Here is a 20,262-nt window from a genome sequence, read left to right on the forward strand (position 1 = left end):
CTATGAAACCATAAGGGACCTGTCAGTTAAGGGAGATTGCGAAGTACTACAGTGTTGGGGGTGAAAAGAAATCTATAAGCTGAGACACAGTTTTTATTCCCAAGCACTTTATATTCTGTCTGTACCCAATCTGACATGAGTGTAAAACTTTTAATAATAACTTGAAAGCCCATTAATAATGGACAAGTTTGTTTCTACATCTAGTTTTCTTTTAATACTAAATCCCTTTGCAATTAATAAAAAGTCAAATACAAACAGCTTCTGAAAAGGAGAATAAATCAAAAGTAGAATGTATTACATGACAAGTTCTCATTATAGTATTATAAAACTAGTTCATAATAACTTCAGTAAGACTAATGGGACATCTGATCTCCTGAGTGGCTGTAAATTAACTGGTGCGATTTGGTTAGTGCAGTTATAGCGATCTTCCAAAGCAGTTACTTTTTCCTTTGGCCAATCACCAATAATTCCTGCCTCATCAGAAGCACATGAAAGGAAAAGAAAAAAAATTTTATAATGAAACCAAAAGCAACCAATAACAAGCAATATGGTTCACTAGTTTAAAGAGATATGACAGATTCAACTGAATTTTCCCACCATCCATATCTAGAACTGGCTCCTTAGAATACGTATAAAATGTATTTTTTATCAAGTCCTTGAAATACTTCTGCTCTCCCATATGAGTACTATCCATATTCAACACACGGGCCTTCCTCAAGCTCTCAAGTGAGTAAGCATAAACAGATGGCTGCTCTTTACCTTTAAGTGTGAGATGGTCATTAGAGCAATGATGTCCTGTCCAAGCAATGTCAGCAATCTGCAGGGGCTTAGAGATCAAATTCATGGTTCTCAAATATCAGTCAACATTAAGAATCACTTAGGTTCTTGCTAAAATGCAGACTCCTGAGCCCACTCCCAGTGTCTCTGATTCAACCCGGCTAGAATGGCACATTTTTGGGAAACACTGCTTTAGTCAACCCCCTTATCTTCAAGTAGGAGCTGTACAGAGACTGTCATAATCTTCACAACAGCAATGTGATGAAGACTACCATGGAACATCAACAGATGGTAAATATTAGGACAGGGATCTAACCCATGTTCGTGTCATCACACCACTGTTAACACCTGTCACAGGTGCTCACAGACCAGTACTAACTGCCCAAGGAAAGGTTAGACACTGAGTGTCATAAACGGCAGATTATAGCGGGTAACTAATCTGTAAAGACTTTAAATAACACCACTACAAAGCCCCCTTGACTGGGGGCTCTGAAGAATGGACAGAGCTCAAACAAGGGTAGCAAGAAGTCAAGAGTATCTTTTAAGCCAGAGAAGAAGAGCATGAAGAGACACAAAGGCAAGAAGAAGAGAGTATGGATGCAACAGTGAGACTGTATATGGAGAGTGTGAAACAGAACTTTGACTAGCAGGCTGAGTTTAGACTGAAGAGCTGAAATACAGATTTAGGTCCACTCTAGTTAACAATGAACAAATCCTGTGACTGACTATATAGTTGACCCATTGAACAACAAGGGTTTGAACTGCACAGGTCCACTTATACACAGATTTTTTTTGATATATACCGTAAATGTATTTTCTCTTAGATTTTCTTAAAAACATTTCCTTTTCAGGGTGCCTGGGTGGCTCAGTCAGTGAAGCATCTGACTCTTGATTTAGGTGCAGCTCATGATCTCAGGGTTGTGAGATCAAGCCCTGCAATGGGCTCCACACTAGGCATGGAGGCTGCTTCAAATTCTCTCTCCCTCTGCCCCTCCCTGGCCCTCTCTAAATAATAATAATAAAATAAATAAAAATTTATTTTCTCTAGCTTACTACATTGTAAGAATACAGTACATAATACATATACAAAATATGTGTTATTCAACTAATTATGTCACGGTAAGGCTTCTGGTCAACAGTAAGCTATTAGAAGTTAAGTCGTTGGGGAGTCAAAAGTTATACACCAATTTTTGACTCTGCAGGGAGCTGGCCATCAAACCCTCACCCCGGCATTGTTCAAGGGTGAACTCTACAGACTGAATTTGACTTGTAACCATTTTATCAGCTCAATTTTACAGCAGTATTATACTCTCAAAAACACGTTGCTAATCTTACTACTGTTAGCAAAAACACAGACTTATACACACACATACACATATACTTTGAGATATTTATGATAGGGAAATCAGTATGTGTATACATGTGTATGCACATAAGTTCAAATTCTGATATAAATATCTTAAGATACTCGTTCTATCTCTATAATTTGGCTATTGCAGTATATTATAATATTGCTAGCAAAATGGAACTGATACTGATTACAAGGCAGATTCATTCTGAAAAGGACGTGGCTTGAGTATTTTAATTCTTATTTAACCTATTTAAACTGTGAGATGAACTAGATTTACTTCCTTCTGCTATATTAAAAGGCACAAAAATTTAAGGATGAGATAGTTTGACTATCTCTCCCTTAAACCAATCTTAAGAACAGCTATATATGACTAATTATTGTCCAAAAATTATTAAAATCTTAATTGCTATAATTTGGCAGTTATTTACCATTATCCAAAAGTACAATAATTAATTCCTGCTACTCATCAAAGTATGAAATTAGGCCTGGTCAGTGAGCTAATTCAAGAGCTTAACTGGTAGGTTACATCAGTCAGGATGTCACATAACTGCCTTTTTTTAGGTAAAAAGGAACTACCTGTTCACACTTAGACATCATAACATTGCTATCATATTTATCAGAGCTTCTAAAAGCAGAAGTTCATGTTTTAAAAACAAAAATGTCTTTAACATTCCCAGGGAAATGCAAAAATTAGATAAAATATCTTTTTGTAAACTTCTAAACTGGCAATCATTTGAGAGTCCACCAACATAAAGCAAGAAATAAAACGCTGCAACAATGACAACCTCACCTTCATTCTTCACACCCACATCCCATCTCGACAATGGCGACCTCGCCTTTGCCCTTCACCCCCCTACCCCGCCATCCCGCCCCAACAATGGCAACCTCAGCTCTTTCATCCTTCACACCCCACCCCCACCGCCATCCCATCCCAACAAAGGCGACCTCACCTATGTCCTTCACCTCCCTGCAGGTCTCCTCTCTCCTAAGTCCCCTGGCAGCTCAGACAACCACTATGACAGACACTTGTTTTGAATTACCCTGCTTGGTGGTTATACAACTGTGTATTATGCTTGGAAATCACAAACAATGAATGACACAATGAATCTTTTTGCAGGATTTGTTGTGCCCATTTGCAGGAACTTCTCTAAAAGTCTACTCTAAAAGTCTACTCCCAGTAGTGGATTTGCAGGGTCAAGGACATAACCAACCACAACTTGATTGTATTAACAAATTACCCTCCCCCAAGGATTGAGACAATTTACACTCCCATTAGCCTTGTATCAAAGCTGCCATCTCCTCATACCTTTGCTAGCAGTTGCTCACTGAGGTATAATAAGAAATATATTTGGGTTTTGTCCAGGATCCTGGCACAGAACTGCTAAAAGCTCTTGGAATTTCCTGAGTGATAGGAGCATCTTTTATTATTCATAAGGAGCCCCTTTCAATCACATCTATTTTTATACTAATGAGGTGACTTAAAGGGTGCTCCTGGATAGCTTCAGAATGGGGCTGGTCACAGAAGGAGCAAATAATTAGTGGGCTGGAACTTTCAGCACCCCCCCCCCCCCCCCCCGCCACCACCCTGACCTCCCAGAAAGGTGTTGGAGGGGGGCAGTCTGAAGATTAAACTCTCTAAAAACTCTTTAACAAGGAAATGTGATGAGTTTCCAGGCTGGTGAACACATCTAGGCAGTGGGAGGCTAATGCCAGCAGGACCCGGAGGGTTCATGTCACCCCCCACACCTTGCCCCATGCATCTCTTCCATTTGGCTATTCCTGAGTCCTTTATAATAAATCATAAACACAAGTAAAGTGTGTTTCTGAGTTCTGTGAACAGTTCTAGCAAATTATGGAAACTGAAGAGGGTCTCATGGGAACTCTCGATTTACAGCCAGTTGGTTAGAAAGTGGCCTGGGACTGAATTTCCAATTATAAAAAATAAATCTATAGTAGTTAGTTACTACTGTAGATTAGCAGTAGTTACTCTGAGCCTATAATAATAAAAGTATTTAAAGACTCATATCCATATAATCAGTTCATGACAATGGCTACCATTACTTAAAAAAAAAAAAAAAATAATGGTTACTCTCACCTCCTTGCAACATAGTGCCCTCAGTTACCTTTCTGTGTCCTTCTAGTCCTTCAGGAATGCTTATGATGTTGTCTGCATTTACAAAAGGAGAGGGGCTGGAGGCATAAAGACAGTATGAATGACCGGACACTAATTCCCCAAAGCTTTATATCAAATGCAGGTAGGAGCTAGTCCCTTACAGCCCACAACCACACCTCCTGCTGCTGAAATGCCCTGGGTGGTCCCCTCCCACACTGACTTCTGGTGGCCCTGTGTGGCCAAAGCATGCAGCAGAAGTGATGTTATGTGACTTCCTAAGCTAAGAACCCTTACAACTTTCACCTTTCTCTCTCATGACACTTGCTCTAGGGGAGCTAACTGCCACGTAAGAATTCTAATTACCCAGGAACAAGTATGCTGTGAAGAATCCCAGGATAGCCACGTGGAAGGTCATGTGGGGAAAACAAAAACAATGCCGGCCAGCTCTCAGCCCAGATGCCAGACATGTGAGTAAAGGAGCCATCTTGGACCACAAAGACTCAGCAGACACCACGTGGAGAAGAACTGAAAGCTCACACTTAGGGCCCTATTCAGGCCATGACAACATCTCCAGCCAACTGAGCCGTTCCAGCTAAAGCTCCAGACACGATGGGTTTGAGACAAGCTGTGACCTGCCTAAATATGTGGCCCACAGAATCATGAGCACAATAAAATGGTTGTTCTTTCATGCCACTAAGTTTTGGGGTGGTTTGTTACACAGCAATAGATAACCAGAAAAATGCAAATATTATTGGTGACATTTATTAAAAAGATGAGTCCAACTTGGACTGCAGTTCTAAAGTGAATGGTATGATTCAGAGAGCCTTTGCTTGTGGCAGTGAGAAAGAAAGAATGCACCAGTTCATATTTCCTTGGAAAGCTTTTAAAATAAATCTGACCAACCTAACTAATTCTAAAAGCTCTTGAAAATACTAAGGGACCAATATATTATCATGAATCACACACTAGTTTGAAATATGGGTCTCCGGCCTCAGCCTTCAGGTCATAGCACAAATGTCACTTGTTCCACAAGTCTTCGAGCCCCATGGCGTCCCACCCCCTGCCGTGGCCACCCACAGCAGCCGCTCCTCACCAGCCCTCAGCCCAGCTCCACCGCGTGAGCCTGCGCGGCCTGCCTGCATGCTTCCCACACGAGATGGGGCTTTCACCACAGAGGGTAACAGGTATTATTTCTCTATATTGGGTTTACAGGTATTTCTCTTTCTTTTTGTCTGTAGTTTCTAAATTTCCTATAACACGTAATCTTTTACAATAAGAAAAAAAGAATACATTTTTAAGGATTTTGGTTTCCTAGGTCTGCTGTTAGACAGGTACAAGTCAAAAGATGTATGGCCATCCATTCCTTTACCTTAAAAACGGCAGGAACTGGAATAAGTGGTCTCTAAGACCCCTTCCAGATCTAAGATTCTGTAATTTTATGAAATAAACAGTTGAAAGAAATTGAAGGAAAAGAGACAAACTTCCATCTTCTATTTCCCACACACCCCGGAAGGACAGTAGGCACTCAACAAAGAGCCAGTGACTGGGGGCACCTGGGTGACACAGTCGGTTAAGTGTTCGACTCTTAGTCTCGGCTCAGGTGGTGATCTCAGGGTCCTGAGATGGAGCCATGCGTCAGGCTCTGCACTCAGCACGGGGTCTGCTTACGTTTCTCTCTCCCTCTGCCCCTCCCTGCCCCATGAACACAAGCGCCCACTCTTTCTCTCTCTCTCTCAAATAAATAAATCTTTTTAAAAAAAAAATCTAGTGACTGGTTTTCTGACTGATCAGTGAGGCAGTAGAGTTAACTCAAGTACTGCATGCAGGTAAGCTTAACATCTACTGCTTATACTAGGAAAAAGTCCAAATCGAGTACCAGGAGAACTATTTCTAAAAATAGTCCTGTCCCTATCTCAAGCCTTCTGGCCTCAAGCTGCTTTAAAAACGCTAGACCTCAGTTTCTCAATCTATAAAATGTGAGAATTATGCCCTCAACTCCTATCCTAAAATAGCATGGATCAATAAGTGACGAAAAAGCAGATGTGCTATTGGCATCTTCTCAGTTTCACCAGCTCGAAGCAAAACTGTATTAACTAACATTGATTCAGTAGATGCTACTTCAGCGACACCTGTTTTGGATAAGGAACTTCTATAGACATCTTTGAGAAAATGAATAAAGATTGATTTTAAAGATGATAAACTGCAATGGAAAGCTATTAAGTTTCTGAGGGGGTAATCAGTACAGGTCACAGGTCAACATCCTAGTGTAAATAAAGCAAAAAATCAGGGGGCGTGGCTGGCTCAGTCAGTAGAACATGTGACTCTTGATCTTGGGATTATAAATTTGAGCCCCATATTGGGTAGAGATAACATAAAAATAAAAAAGTCCTGGGGCGCCTGGGTGGCTCGGTTGGTTAAGCATCTGACTCCTGATCTTGGCTCCGGTCATGATCTCAGGATCGTGGGGTCGGGCCCCACATCGGCTCCACGCTCAGCATGGAGTCTGCTTGTCCCTCTCCCTCTGCTCCTCCTGCCACCCGTGTGCACACACTCTCTCTCCCTCTAAAATAAAATCTTTAAAATATTTTTGTAAATATTTATTTTAAAAATAATTAATTAATTTGAAAATTTTAAAACTCCTTAAAATAAAAAAAGAAAGCAAAAAATCACCTTCCCAGTGGAAAAGAAAGACTATTACTGCTTAGGAATTCTTCCTGGGGCAAGATTTCACCCAAGCAAATAAATACAACAAAATCCGTTTCTCCTGCCTGCCTTCTTTCTTGAGGAAGGGCTCCAACAGGGACACAGAGTGAACCTGCCACCTTACAACCACAAGAGGTCAACGTGTGGAAGATACGTGTGGGAAGGGGAATCTGGCCAAACAGAAAGGAAGAACACGGGCCAAAGAAAGGGAGAAATGGGCATGAACTTGATGTCAGTAAGGGACAGCATGTGACAGGGGGAATTTCTCAGATAAAATAAAGAATAAAATCTATACTTTGTGCAGCAAGAGACGAATGAATTCCAAAAAGCTATGAGATCAGTTTTAGGACAAGTGGCTTGCTGAAATTAATAGCAGAAGTCTAAAACCATAAGGCTTCGGTGACCTGAGGATCTAAGCCAGAAAGTAGGGAACAAGGAGGCAGCAGGTCAGCACGATTTGATTTATCTACCTCAGGAAAGAACAGCTGTGACACGCTGGAGGAAGTATGAAACGAAAACAGAAAACACTCCCAGCTTCTAGGAACAGAACATTATCTGGGCTCTGAGATTCCAAACAAAGAGAAAAGTAGAACAGAAGTTCTGTCCATGGTGACTGGGTGTGGGGTACCATCCACGCACTGTGCTTTAGCCATGAGGCGGGCTGTACACACTTAGGGCAGCACCAGGGTCACTGACAGAGAGCACAGGGCACAGACTGGTTAGGGAAGCCTGGCTCCGCTGCTCCCACACTGCCCACTACATCATGTCTGGAAGACAAAAGCTAGGGACTCAAAGAATAAAAAAAGCCAGCTCGCTCATATACCAGCAGCCATCTCAGGTGAGTGCACGGGTTCATGCACACTTGACCTCTTCCACTCACCAAAGGAAATACAAATGCCTCACACCATCGGCTTCAACAATTACTCAGGACAAACCTTTCTATCTCTGGAGAATTATTTTCTCCTTTATTAACAATACTGCTGATGGTAATTCAAAAATTAAGAAATGAAATTTAAAAGCAGCATTAAAATCAAATATAAGATAAAAAGAAAAACATTATCGTAGAAAGGATTACACACATTATGTATCAAAAGTGCCAGTACCAGACTCACCTTTCAAACCAGATCGACTGGCAGGCCTCCCTACGCTATTCCTCTGGTGCTTGGCAGACATGCGTTTCATCTGCCGAGGTGTGCTCGGGGGAGAGGTGCCATAAAGGTTCTCCGTATTGGTTTCATCTGAAAAGTCCTCTGGATCAGACTCAGAATTCTTGCAAGCTGAATCTCCCAACGTGCGCTCTTGCCTATGAAAGACAGAAAGCAAAGAAAATACTCAGGAACGTATTAAGTGACCTCAAATTTAAACTACTTGAAGCTTCTTTTAAGAACTCTTTGTAAAACTTTTCTATGACTACGTCCCCTCCTCAGCAATGCGGTCTTTCTCCTCTATTTGCACCAGTGGAACTCACAAGGGAGTAACGTGTGTGATGGCTTCTGCTCGGAGCCCAGACAACGCGAATACCGCACGGGCAGAGCCGGGGTGCAGCTTCTGCTGTTTATGGGATTCGGACAAAAATGAGTTTAAACCTAAAGACTTACAGACTGAGGAGAAGGAGAGCAAAGGGCTAGAAGATACAACTGAGTGAGAACAGAGTATGCAGCTGCGTGCCAGGCACTGGAGGCTCGGGGACCAGTGGGCAAGTACAGCCCTGCCCCGGACCTCAGGGGGGCGCTTCCTCCTTTCGAAGCACACACAGCAGGAAGCACAAGCACACTCTACTGTGATCGGAGCAGCAACGCAGGGGTACGGTACTGACGACTTAGTGTAGGCCAGTGTTTCTATGTCTTCTGCAAACCACCACAGTGCAGAGCTCAGGGGGAGCAGTGGGGGAGAAGGACGCGGTGGAAGAAGAAAAAGGAATTAGCTTCTCTTTATCTTCAAAATGCAACTCCTCATCAACTTGTTCTCTGGTAATGCTTCCTGCCAATCCTCTATCCCCAGCCAATTTCTCAAATAGTATCACTATTTTGATGAAGTTCTATTTTTGCAAAGCTAACAACAACAACAAAAAACTTATTGATACAAACAGAACAAATACAATCCCCAAACAGCAAACTAGAAGGAATCAATCATGAAGTTCCTTTCAGATATACACCATAGTCTATCCCATTCTGAATATTCTTTCTAAAATACACCTCATAGTTTACAAACATAACTCCAAATTATATCCAAGCTATAACCAGTGTTCTTCCTGGCAATTTATATCCTGATATAAAATCAAAGGTATTACAAAATCAAGATGGAAAAAGAAAAACCACTCTAAAATAGATGACACCATTATTATTGAGTTATACTGACAAATAAAACTTAAGAAAACGAACTTTCAAAAAATAAAAATGCTGCAGAATTATATAAATTTACAGCACTGAAATCCATAAAGAATCCCTCAGGTCAAAACTGATTTAACCGACAAGATTACTCTAGGCGCTGTGAGTACTGTGCCCCCACACATATTTAAGACATACAAATGAAATACCCTGAAAGCTAACTACAACAAATAAAACCGTGAGCAAAGTTAGAAATAAGTTTTAAATATACGTATTCCCTTAGGCTAACCACATCTATAACTGAAGCATCAGAGTCATACAACAAATAATACAACTTCCAGGTGAACTTGAAATTCCCTATATCCACTTCTTCTACACTCACTGTAAAATAGTTGATTCAGCTGATGAGAAGACATGGCTATCCATGACAAGGTTGTTAATCTCATCTCCCTGGGTTGTAGTGCTTACTTTACTAGCACAGTTTTGGAATGATTAACACTGCAGATTTTGTGGTCTGAGGGACTTCGGTTCAAATCCTCACTGTGCTGGCTATTAGCTGTGCAAGCCTAAGCCAAATTATTTAAAATCTCTACACTGCACATTTACAAAATAAGGATAATACTTAGACTCCAATGAGGATTAAATCCAATAATGCACGCTTTTTTTTTTTTTTTTAAGATTTTACTTATTTATTTGACAGAGAAAGAGACAGCGAGAGAGGGAACACAAGCAGGGGGAGTGGGAGAGGGAGAAGCAGGCTTCCTGCGGAGCAGGGAGCCCAATGCAGGCTCGATGACCTGAGCTCAAGGCAGGCATTTAACAACTGAGCCACCCAGGCGCCCCTAATAATGCATGCTTAACAAAAGAGTAAAAATAGACTGGGGGTTCACTCAATGATTGCTACTATTCCTATTATAAGCCTCGGAAGTCACCGCACCCACTCACCACCCACTGAAAGAACATGAGTTCCTTACTCATCTGCATAACATTAAGAGTAGGGGCACCAGGCTAGCTCAGTCGTGGTTGGGAGTTCGAGCCCCACGCTTAAGTAAGCAGAGCTTACTTAAAAATAAAAATCTTGGGGGTGTCTGGGTGGTTCAGTTGGTTAAGTGTCTGCCTTCAGCTAAGGTCCCGATCCCAGCGTCCTGGGATGGAGCCCCCCATCAGGCACTCTGCTCAGCGGGGAGTCCGCTTCTCTCTCTCCCTCTGCCGCTCCCCCTGCTTGTTCTCTCTCTCTCAAGGAGCGCTGCATCGGGCTCCCTGCTCCGAGCCCCGCGGGAAGCCTGCTTCTCTCTCTCCCACTCCCCCTGCTTGTGTTCCCTCTCTCGCTGTGTCTCTGTCAAATAAATAAAAAAATCTTTAAAAACAAAACAAAACAAAAATAAACAAAATCTTTAAATAAAATAAAATAAAAATCTTTAAAAAAAAAAGAAGAGCGAGAAAGAAGTCTGCCTTTGAGTTCAGCATGGTATAGGACTGGAGGCCATTTTAACATTTGTAGCATCTTCTAAATTCTTTCAAATTCAATACTATAACTTGTTTCTTCCCCAAAAAGATAAAGTCAATGGTAAGGAAGGACAATGTATTTCATTACTTCTGTATCTCCAAGTTTCTAGAATAGTGTTGAAAACCATTCAGTGTTTTTTAGCACAATAATATATTTCATATATTAGAACGGTAATCACTACAAAACTACGGTGCAAACATTTAGCCAGTTCAATATATCGAGGCCAGACAGCAAGGAATACCAGGCTAAAGAGAAAAATGGAGTCAGATAAAGGAACATCCAAGACCTCATTTAGACCATGCTCTCTGCAGTGAGGAGAGACTGAACTCAGGAGTCAGAAGACCTGAGGCTAAGTCGCAGCCCTATTAGTAGATAGGTGACTGCATACCTGACATAATCTTTCTAAAACTAAAAAAAAAAAAACTAATATATAATTTGTAAAGTCAACATTCCAAAATACTTCAGGAAATTCAGTTGTGAATATTCAAAATAATCAGAACAAAATACTGGAAATAAATGGCTATGTGGAAAACATTAAAATATAAAACAAGCATATAAAATGGTATGTTTTACTAGTACCCAGCAGTATTGTGTAGATGAATAAGTTAATAAAACGCAAGTGAGGGCGCCTGGGTGGCTCAGTTGGTTAAGCGACTGCCTTCGGCTCAGGTCATGATCCTGGAGTCCCGGGATCGAGTCCCACATCAGGCTCCCTGCTCAGCAGGGAGTCTGCTTCTCCCTCTGACCCTCCTCCCTCTCATGCTCTCTGTCTCTCATTCTCTCTCTTGCAAATAAATAAAAAATTAAAAAAAAAAAAAAAAAAAAACGCAAGTGAAAGTGGAAGAGGATTTTCTGAAGAGGGACTGAAAATGTCCAAACTTCAGTAAGCCAAGTCTCCAAGGGCAGACCCCCATGGCTAAGGACACAGTCATGATCTCAAGAGGAAGAGAGTTTATTTTTCAAATAAGTACCCCTGTCTAATCTACATATGATGGAAATAAGTCTGGTGCTTTAGCAGATAAAAAGAGTCAAAAACAGCACATATAATAAAAACGTTAAGTTTTATGAAAAATTTAATTTGGGGAAACAAAAAAAATATTTGTGTTGTGCTGTCATCCAACTATGGACAAGTTATTCTCTACACATGGAAAATTTCATTTGGCTGCACTCTCCAAATAAAAGTAGAAGACTAAGTCCCTGTAATACTTGTACAGAAGCTCAAGATCTCTTGTTTTTAAACCTGCACCTATCATAAAACAAAGTCTTTATACCCTCACACAGATACAATAAACACGACTGATTTCAAAGTATTTCCAAATTATTTAATTATTCTAACAGCAAACAAAGAATCACATGGAAGCAAAGAGGAATACTGTCATAAACAATGCATTAAAGTAAGATAAAACAGTATATTTCACACTCTTTAATCATTATGCCACACAGAAAAAGAGGTAGAAAAAATGCCATATGGTGCTGCCAGCCACTATATAACTCATAATTAAAATAAATTTTAGAACAGGGCGCCTGGGTGGCTCAGATGGTTGAGCGTCTGCCTTCGGCTCAGGTCATGATCTCAGGGTCCTGGGATCGAGTCCCGCATCGGGCTTCCTGCTCCTTGGGAGCCTGCTTCTCCCTCTGCCTCTCTCTCTCTCTCTCTCTGTCTCTCATGAATAAATAAATAAAATCTTTAAAAATAAAATAAAATAAAATAAATTTTAGAACAGACATTATATAAAGGCGAAGTTATGCATTATTAATACTTTCTTAGGATTTACTTAACTCCATCAAGATGGTATTCACACTTATTGGAAATGTTAATACATTCTACCCAAGTCACTTAGTAACTTAACACATTTCAGTACAAAGTCCAAAAATATTTAAAGGAAAGTCTAGCATTCAATAAATAAAACTTATAATGTCTGCCAACCTATCAAAAGTTACAAGGAAAAGGACACTATGACCCTAATGAGGAAAAAAAAAAAAAAAATCAATAATCAGACCAGAAATACTCAAGCAGAACTTGCAAAGATGAAAACTGTATCTGAAATGAAAAATACTCTGGATGGGATTTAAAAGCAAATGAGACACGGCAGAAGAAAAGATCCAAGAACTTGAAGACAAAGCAACAGAAACTATCCAATATGAATTAGGAAAAGATTAAGGAAAAAAGAAAAAGAAAAAGAACAGAGCATCAGTTATCTGTGAGACAATATCAAGCAGTATAACACATGTGCTATTAGAATCCAAAATGAAAAAAGGGAGGCACAGAAAAAATCTTTTAAGAATTAAGGGCTGAAAATTTTCCAAATTTGAAGAAAACTGCAAGTTCACAGATCCAAGTAGCTCCACAAACTCCTAACAGAACTTTAAGAAAACTATCAATTTTGATTATGCATATCATAATCAAATTGCTGAAAATCAACAATGAAGAGAATAATTGTAAAAGGAGCCAGAGAAAAACAACTTAGTTTGGGGAGTCTTAACCTAGAAGCAATATATAATAGGGAGTGGGAAGGGAAATCAAGCAAAACTTTCTTTTTTTGTTAAAAAATTTTTATACACAAAATCTAGGAATATAAACACTAGTAGTGTGTTCAAAAGTACTTGCATCATTTCAATTAACTAAAACCATCCAAAACCTCATTTTGTATTAGCTCATGTGAGATGAGCTAATGTGGTAGGTTGACTGGTTCAGAATGTTTCCATGGATACCAATTATTTTGGATAAGGAAAGTAGTACAAGGTCTACATCAATTGCCCTGAAACACTGGCTTTATTTGTGTTGAAAAACACACAAATGTGAAATTTCTTTCTGGTGCTAAACTTCTGACAGTCACATAAAACAATGTCTCACTCTTTTAACATAAAACTTTACTCAAGTACTATTCACTTGACATAGACTCTGGTCTAACTAAAAGTATGTCTTGAACTCAACCTGAGAGGGCTTGGTGCCATTTTTCAATGGAAAATGTGTGGAAGACAAGACAAAAATTCAAGTAACTTGGGGTTACATAGTTCTGCTGTGACACAGTAGGTAAACCACATGGTGCCTGAAATAGCTCATCTATAAAATAATGAAGTTGGATTAGATGAGCTCAAAAATATCTGTGGTTTTGCAAAAGCCCTAAAAAAAATACTTCATTATAAGTTCTTTAGAAAAGTTCTTAGAAATAAGATATTTTAGTCACTTACAAAGTACACTACTCACCTGTGTAAGGTCCTCTTTGCCACCTCCACGTCCTCATTAACCTATTCTCTATTAAATAATGATTAAAGGGAGACTTCTGCTGCTCAAGGGAAAAGGAGGGAGAGAGAGGGAGGCAGAGACGGTAGATTTTCTAGGTTTCCTTTTTTAAGAAGTTGTATAGTGTGCTTGGCCGGTGGCCTACATCAAAAGGAGCTAAGCTAAATGTGAGGTTGCATGGTTGGTTCGTATTGTAAGAGCCAATTAATGAATAAGTTAGTCGATCTATATTGCCAGCCTATCGTTGAACGTTTATCAGCTAACCTCCAAGTAAGCTGTTGTCAAACCTCAAACTCATCCAACATTCGCTAGTTCGCTTCTTCATTGATTCAGAGTACAAGATTTTGACAAACCTACTTAGTTTTCAAGACAGACTTTTTTAAACTAAAATTTATCTTTTCAACAGAAGTAGATTAAAAAAAAAAAAGATGTCCCATGGAAACAAACAAGAACTATCCCCCCCAACTAGACTCAAAGCTCTTCAAGGGTGGGGACCCCACCTATCATTTTACCACTGTTTCTCCACTGTCTAGAACAGTGCCTGGTGCAGATTATGTGCCCATAACTATCTGCTGAATAAGTGAATTTGTGAGGCAAATAATGTTATCTTTGATACTTTAGACTTAATCATTATCTCAACTCTATTAAAATGCAATCACAATTATTTGAAGAATGTAATTTTTTAAAGGCTGCAAGAATTAAACGATGGTTGATTTCTGCGAATAATGTTATTGTGGGATACTTATAACCCTAGGTGCCAAGATAACTATCTACTATCCAAAACAACTGCAATGGGGTATAGTGTAAGGAGTAATGGTTTTGGAATCAGATTCACAAGGGCTGAAATTCTTATGTCCCCACTCTTATTAGTGAGAATACAAGTTTTAATCAAATTACTATAAATAAATTTGTTGCAAACACTTCCATTTATTAGAAGCCTTCTTATCAAATGTCACTGGTACCTGTGGTTAGCCAGTTAATTTTAAAAAATACGTATCAAAAGCATTAAAAATGAAACATGCACACTTAAAAAACTGAAACACCTCTGGTGGCTGTTACTTTGATGGCCTCCCAGTACTCACACCTTTCTATAATCACCTCCTCTTGATCGGGGGTGACCCTGTGCTTGTGTTAACTAATGAGATGTAATCAAAGCGACACTGGGCCAGTTACAGTTGCGCACTTCAGGGGAAGCTAGCCACCAGGTAAGAAGTCCAACTACCCTGAGACTGCCACAGTCTTTGACGCCCTGCCTAGCCAGGTAGAGAGGCTGCAGGAAGCAGAACCTAGCGAGGTCAAAGTCTTGTTGAGCTTCCAGCTGACAGCCAGCACCAACTTGCTAGCTTGTGAGTGAGGCTATTTTGGACCTTCCAGCTGTCCCTGAACCCAAGCCAACACCATGAGAAGCAGAAGAACTACTCAGTACCGTAACAGATAATAAATGCTTTTTATTTTAAGCCATTAAGCTTCGGTATGGCTTGTTAAATTATAATAGATAACTACCACACATTTGAAACTTAAACATTTACTTTCACTTTAAGCCCATGAATGAGATTAAATCCATCACCACTTTGATGAGGGCACAGCCTTGCCCTGTAGTGTGGTTCCCTGAGAGAATGCATGAGTCACATACACCACAACCAAGTGCAGTATCTGCAATCTACACTCTCGATTTTTTTAAAATAGAACAAGAATCTAAAGACTTTCATGGAACAATTTTTCTGGATTTTCATGATTTTTCTTCCTAAATGTTAACAGCTCTCCCCTATACCTATTTGATAGCAATTTTCTCTTTGTGACCTACCTTGAGACTTTCCAAAGCACTGCAATCCCATTTATATAGAAACCACAATTCTCTTTTGCATTCACATTTCATATATTTGTATAAGAGTTTACTAAAGCATGCAATAACAATTAAAACATACAACAGACCTAAACAGATTTAGGAACAAACAAGGAACTCTTGAGAAGCATATATTTCAATTGGTGGAATCAGAAAGTCACAGGTATTCTAGAGAGTAGCCTATCAGCCGTAAGCACTCATGATGCTGGGAGCATCAGTAGATATGTTTTATAGAAGAAATGGACAGGGTCAGGTCTTGGAAAGGGTTAGGTAGTCGCATGGATAAAGTCTGCCTGACTTATATCCTCTAGCAAAAGTCTTTTATGTCACTCGCAGATTTACAAGGTATATTTTATCAGTTCTAAACTAAGTAGGACAAAAAAGAACACGTAAAGATTAAAAAGTTACTCCACACGGATAAATTCTGCTCATGATTAAGAAATAAAAATAATTATACACTGTTTAAAAAATAGTTTCAGATGAAAGCTTTCAGAAAATTAAGTCTTATAAAACCATATAAACTAAAATGTAACGAAATGCTTTAGAGACTTCATATTATCATCTTTCACCTCTGGTTAAACAGAAGACTACTCGAAAAAAACTAGAACCAAAAGAAGAGACAGAAACAGAAAGAGAGAGAGAAAGAAAAAGAGAAAGAGACTGAAGCTCTAGGTATTTAAATACATAGGAGTCATGTTACAGATGAAAAGACGAATGTGATTATGCCAGTTATTTTTGCAATTTTGCTACAAAGAGTTGAATACTTAAAAACAAGAGGGCAAAGAATAAGACATTTTCAGGTATACTTTCTTATTTTTACCAGTTCTGGTGGCTCCTAAAATATGTTGGGTACATCTATACTTACATCTTTTTCTAAAATTCTGCAAATCAACACTAGATCATATTTATACAGATCAGCAAGGAGACAATCAAAATGGAACAAAAACCCTCTGAGATGCACCTATTTGGGGCCTTCCAGCAGTACAAGAGGTTGAACCAGGGGAATGATGCCGGGAGCACAGGTGTATGTCCTTTCACTACAAGAAGTGAAAATAAGCACACGTCAGTCTTGCTGTGAATACATTTGACGATGAAATGCCAACGAAAAACGAATAAAAAAAAATTAAACATAAAAATTAAAACATAAAATAAAAGTGCTAATTCATTCAAAAGGTTGTTTTGGGCTTAGCCAAAGAGAACTGTGGGGCTTAAACAGGAAAAGTTGGAAGATGAAAAACTGGATCGAAGCTGGGAGGAAAAGCAAACAAAGGGTCTTCTACTATGCCAAGTGCACACAAAACATTACAGAGTTTAAAGAGAAACAAGAAAAATGTTTAAAACTTCAAGGGTAGCAAAAAGAATTATGATGTCCCTCTACCTACTCTTACAAATGAGAACATTTTTTAAATTCCCTTATTCTAATTTGAATTAATTAGTGGAAAAAAATAAAACATTTCCTGTCATGAATTACTACTCCCTGTCATTCTTAGAAATCAAGTAACTGAAGAGTTACTTACTGTAGGAAGCACATGAGCTGTCTGAATCTCCTTAGCTCCAGTTATCATTCTTTCTAATTTGGATTTTTTAAATAGTTAACTATAAATATGCCCTGTGACACATACACACATTCAAAAGATGAACCCCACCTCTTGGGAGGACAGATCTAGGAAATATAAGATGTGAGATCTATTCTCCCAGGGTTTTCAGTGAAGTAAAAATGCAAAGAAAAGTGAGGAACGCAATTAGGACAACTGGGACATAAAATCTCTTACCTCTGCTTTGACATCAGCACAGAAAAAACTCATTTATCTGAGACCAGATCTTGGTTTCCAATACCATGCTCCAACAGAAGAACCAGGACTCCCTGGAGAAATGGCTGAGTCCAGGACTGGGGCAAGGGGAAGATGTAATATGAGCCTGGAGCACCTTGTAGTGCCAGCAAGTGAGGAAGTGCTCAAAAAACAAAAAACAAACCAATGGGAATACTTTAGAAGGACACAGAAGCAGAGCTCCCATTGGCCAAAGCTGGAAAGATCCAAGTCATAAATAAAGATACAGAATTATATCCAATTAATAACCATGAATCCATGAGTCCATACTGATATAATTTCTAAAAAAAATAAATGGGAGAAGAGACAAATCTCCTATACAGAAAAAAATCTGAATAATTTATGTAATACTCCCATCTCAAGGAGGTGGAGTTTAACTCCCCACCACTTAAGTGTGGGCTTCACTTTCAGTGACTTACTTCCAAGGAGTAGAGCACGGAAAAGTAGAGGAAAAATGTAACTGTACAGTAGAGAAAGCTGACAAACACTACCAGCCATAAGCCAGGTGATCAAGGTGAATAGCATCAGTAAAAAGTCATGTTGAGAACATGTGCCCTGATAATGATGAGAAAAGCACTTCATCTGTGTGGTCATCCTCTCAAAACCCAGAACTCCAGTCAGACCATAATAAAAACACCAGACAAACCCAAACAGAGTACAAAACACCTAATTGGTACTCCTTAAAACTATTAAAGGTGTACAAAACACCTAATTGGTACTCCTTAAAACTATTAAAGTCATCAAAAACAAACAAAGTGAGAAACTGTAAACACCAAGAGGCAGCTAAAGAGACATGACTACATGTGATGGGATATCCTGAATGGGGTCCAGAACCGGGAAAAGAACATTAGGGAAAAATGAACGAAATCTGAATAAAGCACAGAATTTAGTAAAGAATAATGCGTTGATACCAGTTCACTAATTGTGACAAATGTACACAGTAAGATTTAACAACAGAAGAAATGGGGCACAGGAAATACTGAAATTCCCTACACGATCTCTGCAATTATCTCTAAATCTAAACTATTCTATAATAAAAATTATTTTAGAATTAATTAATTACCTTGATAACGTTGTAGGGGACAGTTTCATGACAATGCTGAATAAATCTGGGATTACTGTACAGGTACAAAAGACTAAGAATCAAGACTAAAGGAAAAATGTAATATTATAAAATTAAGCAATTCTTTATCAATATAACTGATGATAGTGGTTGTAAAAAAATTTCAAATGATAGGTGAAAAAATGCCACTTAAAACAGTAACTTCCAAAATGGGGATATGCCTCAGATTTCCATGTTTTTAATCAGCTCTATAATTTGTTACACAGCAATGAACAATTTCCATTCTAACAGTATAATAATTGCTACCCCTGGGTACTGAATCCCGACCATTTGCCAGGCACCATGCTAACCATCATACATAATTTCACTTAATCCCTGCCAGAGCCTCATGGATCCATTTTAGAAAGGATTCTTTGCCCAGAAGGCCAATTCTCATTGATTATAAGAGGTACTCATCATCAAATACCTATTATATACTAGGTAGTCAATTAGGCACTTTACAAATGTTTGCTCATTTAATCTTCCTGATGACCCCTGCAGGTACTATGGCAATCCCTAATGTTACAGAACAGGAAAAACAGTTGCAAAGGTTGTATGCTCAGCTGGAAAGGATAGGGGCCAGAACTGGAGTCCCGGTCTATCCCCATGCCCAGACCCCTCGCAATCCCAGCCTGGTCCCTGGAATGTCTGCCCTCTCCCAGTAGCAGACACAGAGTGTTATTACCCCCCTGTGGAAGGAGGTCCCTACTGGCTGGAGAAAGCATGGGGCAGCTCGGAGATCTAGTTCTCTACTCCGCTGCAGGACTCACATCTTTGCTGAAGTCTTTTAACCATTCCACATTTAAATTCCCTTGCCTATAAATAAAGGCATTAGTCTGGCTAAAATACTGAGTCTCAATTCAGCTGGGGACCCACAGTGTGACTACAATTTAAATGAACAAAGAAAAAGTGAGGGTTTTGCTTGCCCTACTTACTTCTATATATAAAATAAAAGGTATAATTCAAATCCTCTCTCCTTCAGGTAGCTACTTGCCTTCCCTACCACATCCAAGAATTATGCCCTATCTTCCGTGAAACACCGGTCCTCATCCTTAGAGGACACTGATCCTCTAAGACAGCATTCTTCAATCAGGCTAGTGTTTCCATTCGTTTTGTGTAAACCTGTGTGTGTTTATGTCTAAAAAAGAGCATAAAACTACTCCCTAGAGGGACAGAAAAACAAGCCTTTTAAATTAGACAGCAATTTGAAATTAGCAACTTTTTCATTCAGAACAGAATTCTGTGTAAGAGAGGAGACAGAGGACAATATAAAAATTTAAACGTATATTATTTTATTTTATTCACTTTGGGTTTTTTTCTTTCTTGGGTCTTTCTTCTAGTGATTGGTCTATTTAGAGCTCAAAATACACACTGTTTCGTACTTCACTGTGTGCCTAAGGGTGTCAGCAACATGATGAGCTCCTCCAGGACAGTAACCATGTCACTCATTCAGCAACGGCCCTACT

General features: G+C 39.3%; 1 protein-coding gene across 1 annotated transcript in view; it reads right to left on the minus strand.

Annotated features, from left to right (window-relative positions):
- Nucleotides 1–9,687, minus strand: part of MAP3K4 (mitogen-activated protein kinase kinase kinase 4) — a 76,747-nt gene extending 67,060 nt beyond the window's left edge. Inside the window, exons 1-2 of the mRNA XM_032408242.1 lie at nt 9,654–9,687; nt 8,057–8,275 (exon numbers count right to left, since the gene is read on the minus strand). Of these exons, the coding sequence (XP_032264133.1) occupies nt 8,057–8,275; nt 9,654–9,687 (253 nt within the window). The remainder of the gene's footprint in view (nt 1–8,056; nt 8,276–9,653) is intronic.
- Between the last annotated feature and the right edge of the window lie 10,575 nt (nt 9,688–20,262).

The sequence above is a fragment of the Phoca vitulina genome, unplaced genomic scaffold (genome assembly GCF_004348235.1).
Source record: "Phoca vitulina isolate PV1807 unplaced genomic scaffold, GSC_HSeal_1.0 scaffold9, whole genome shotgun sequence".
NCBI lineage: Eukaryota > Metazoa > Chordata > Mammalia > Carnivora > Phocidae > Phoca > Phoca vitulina.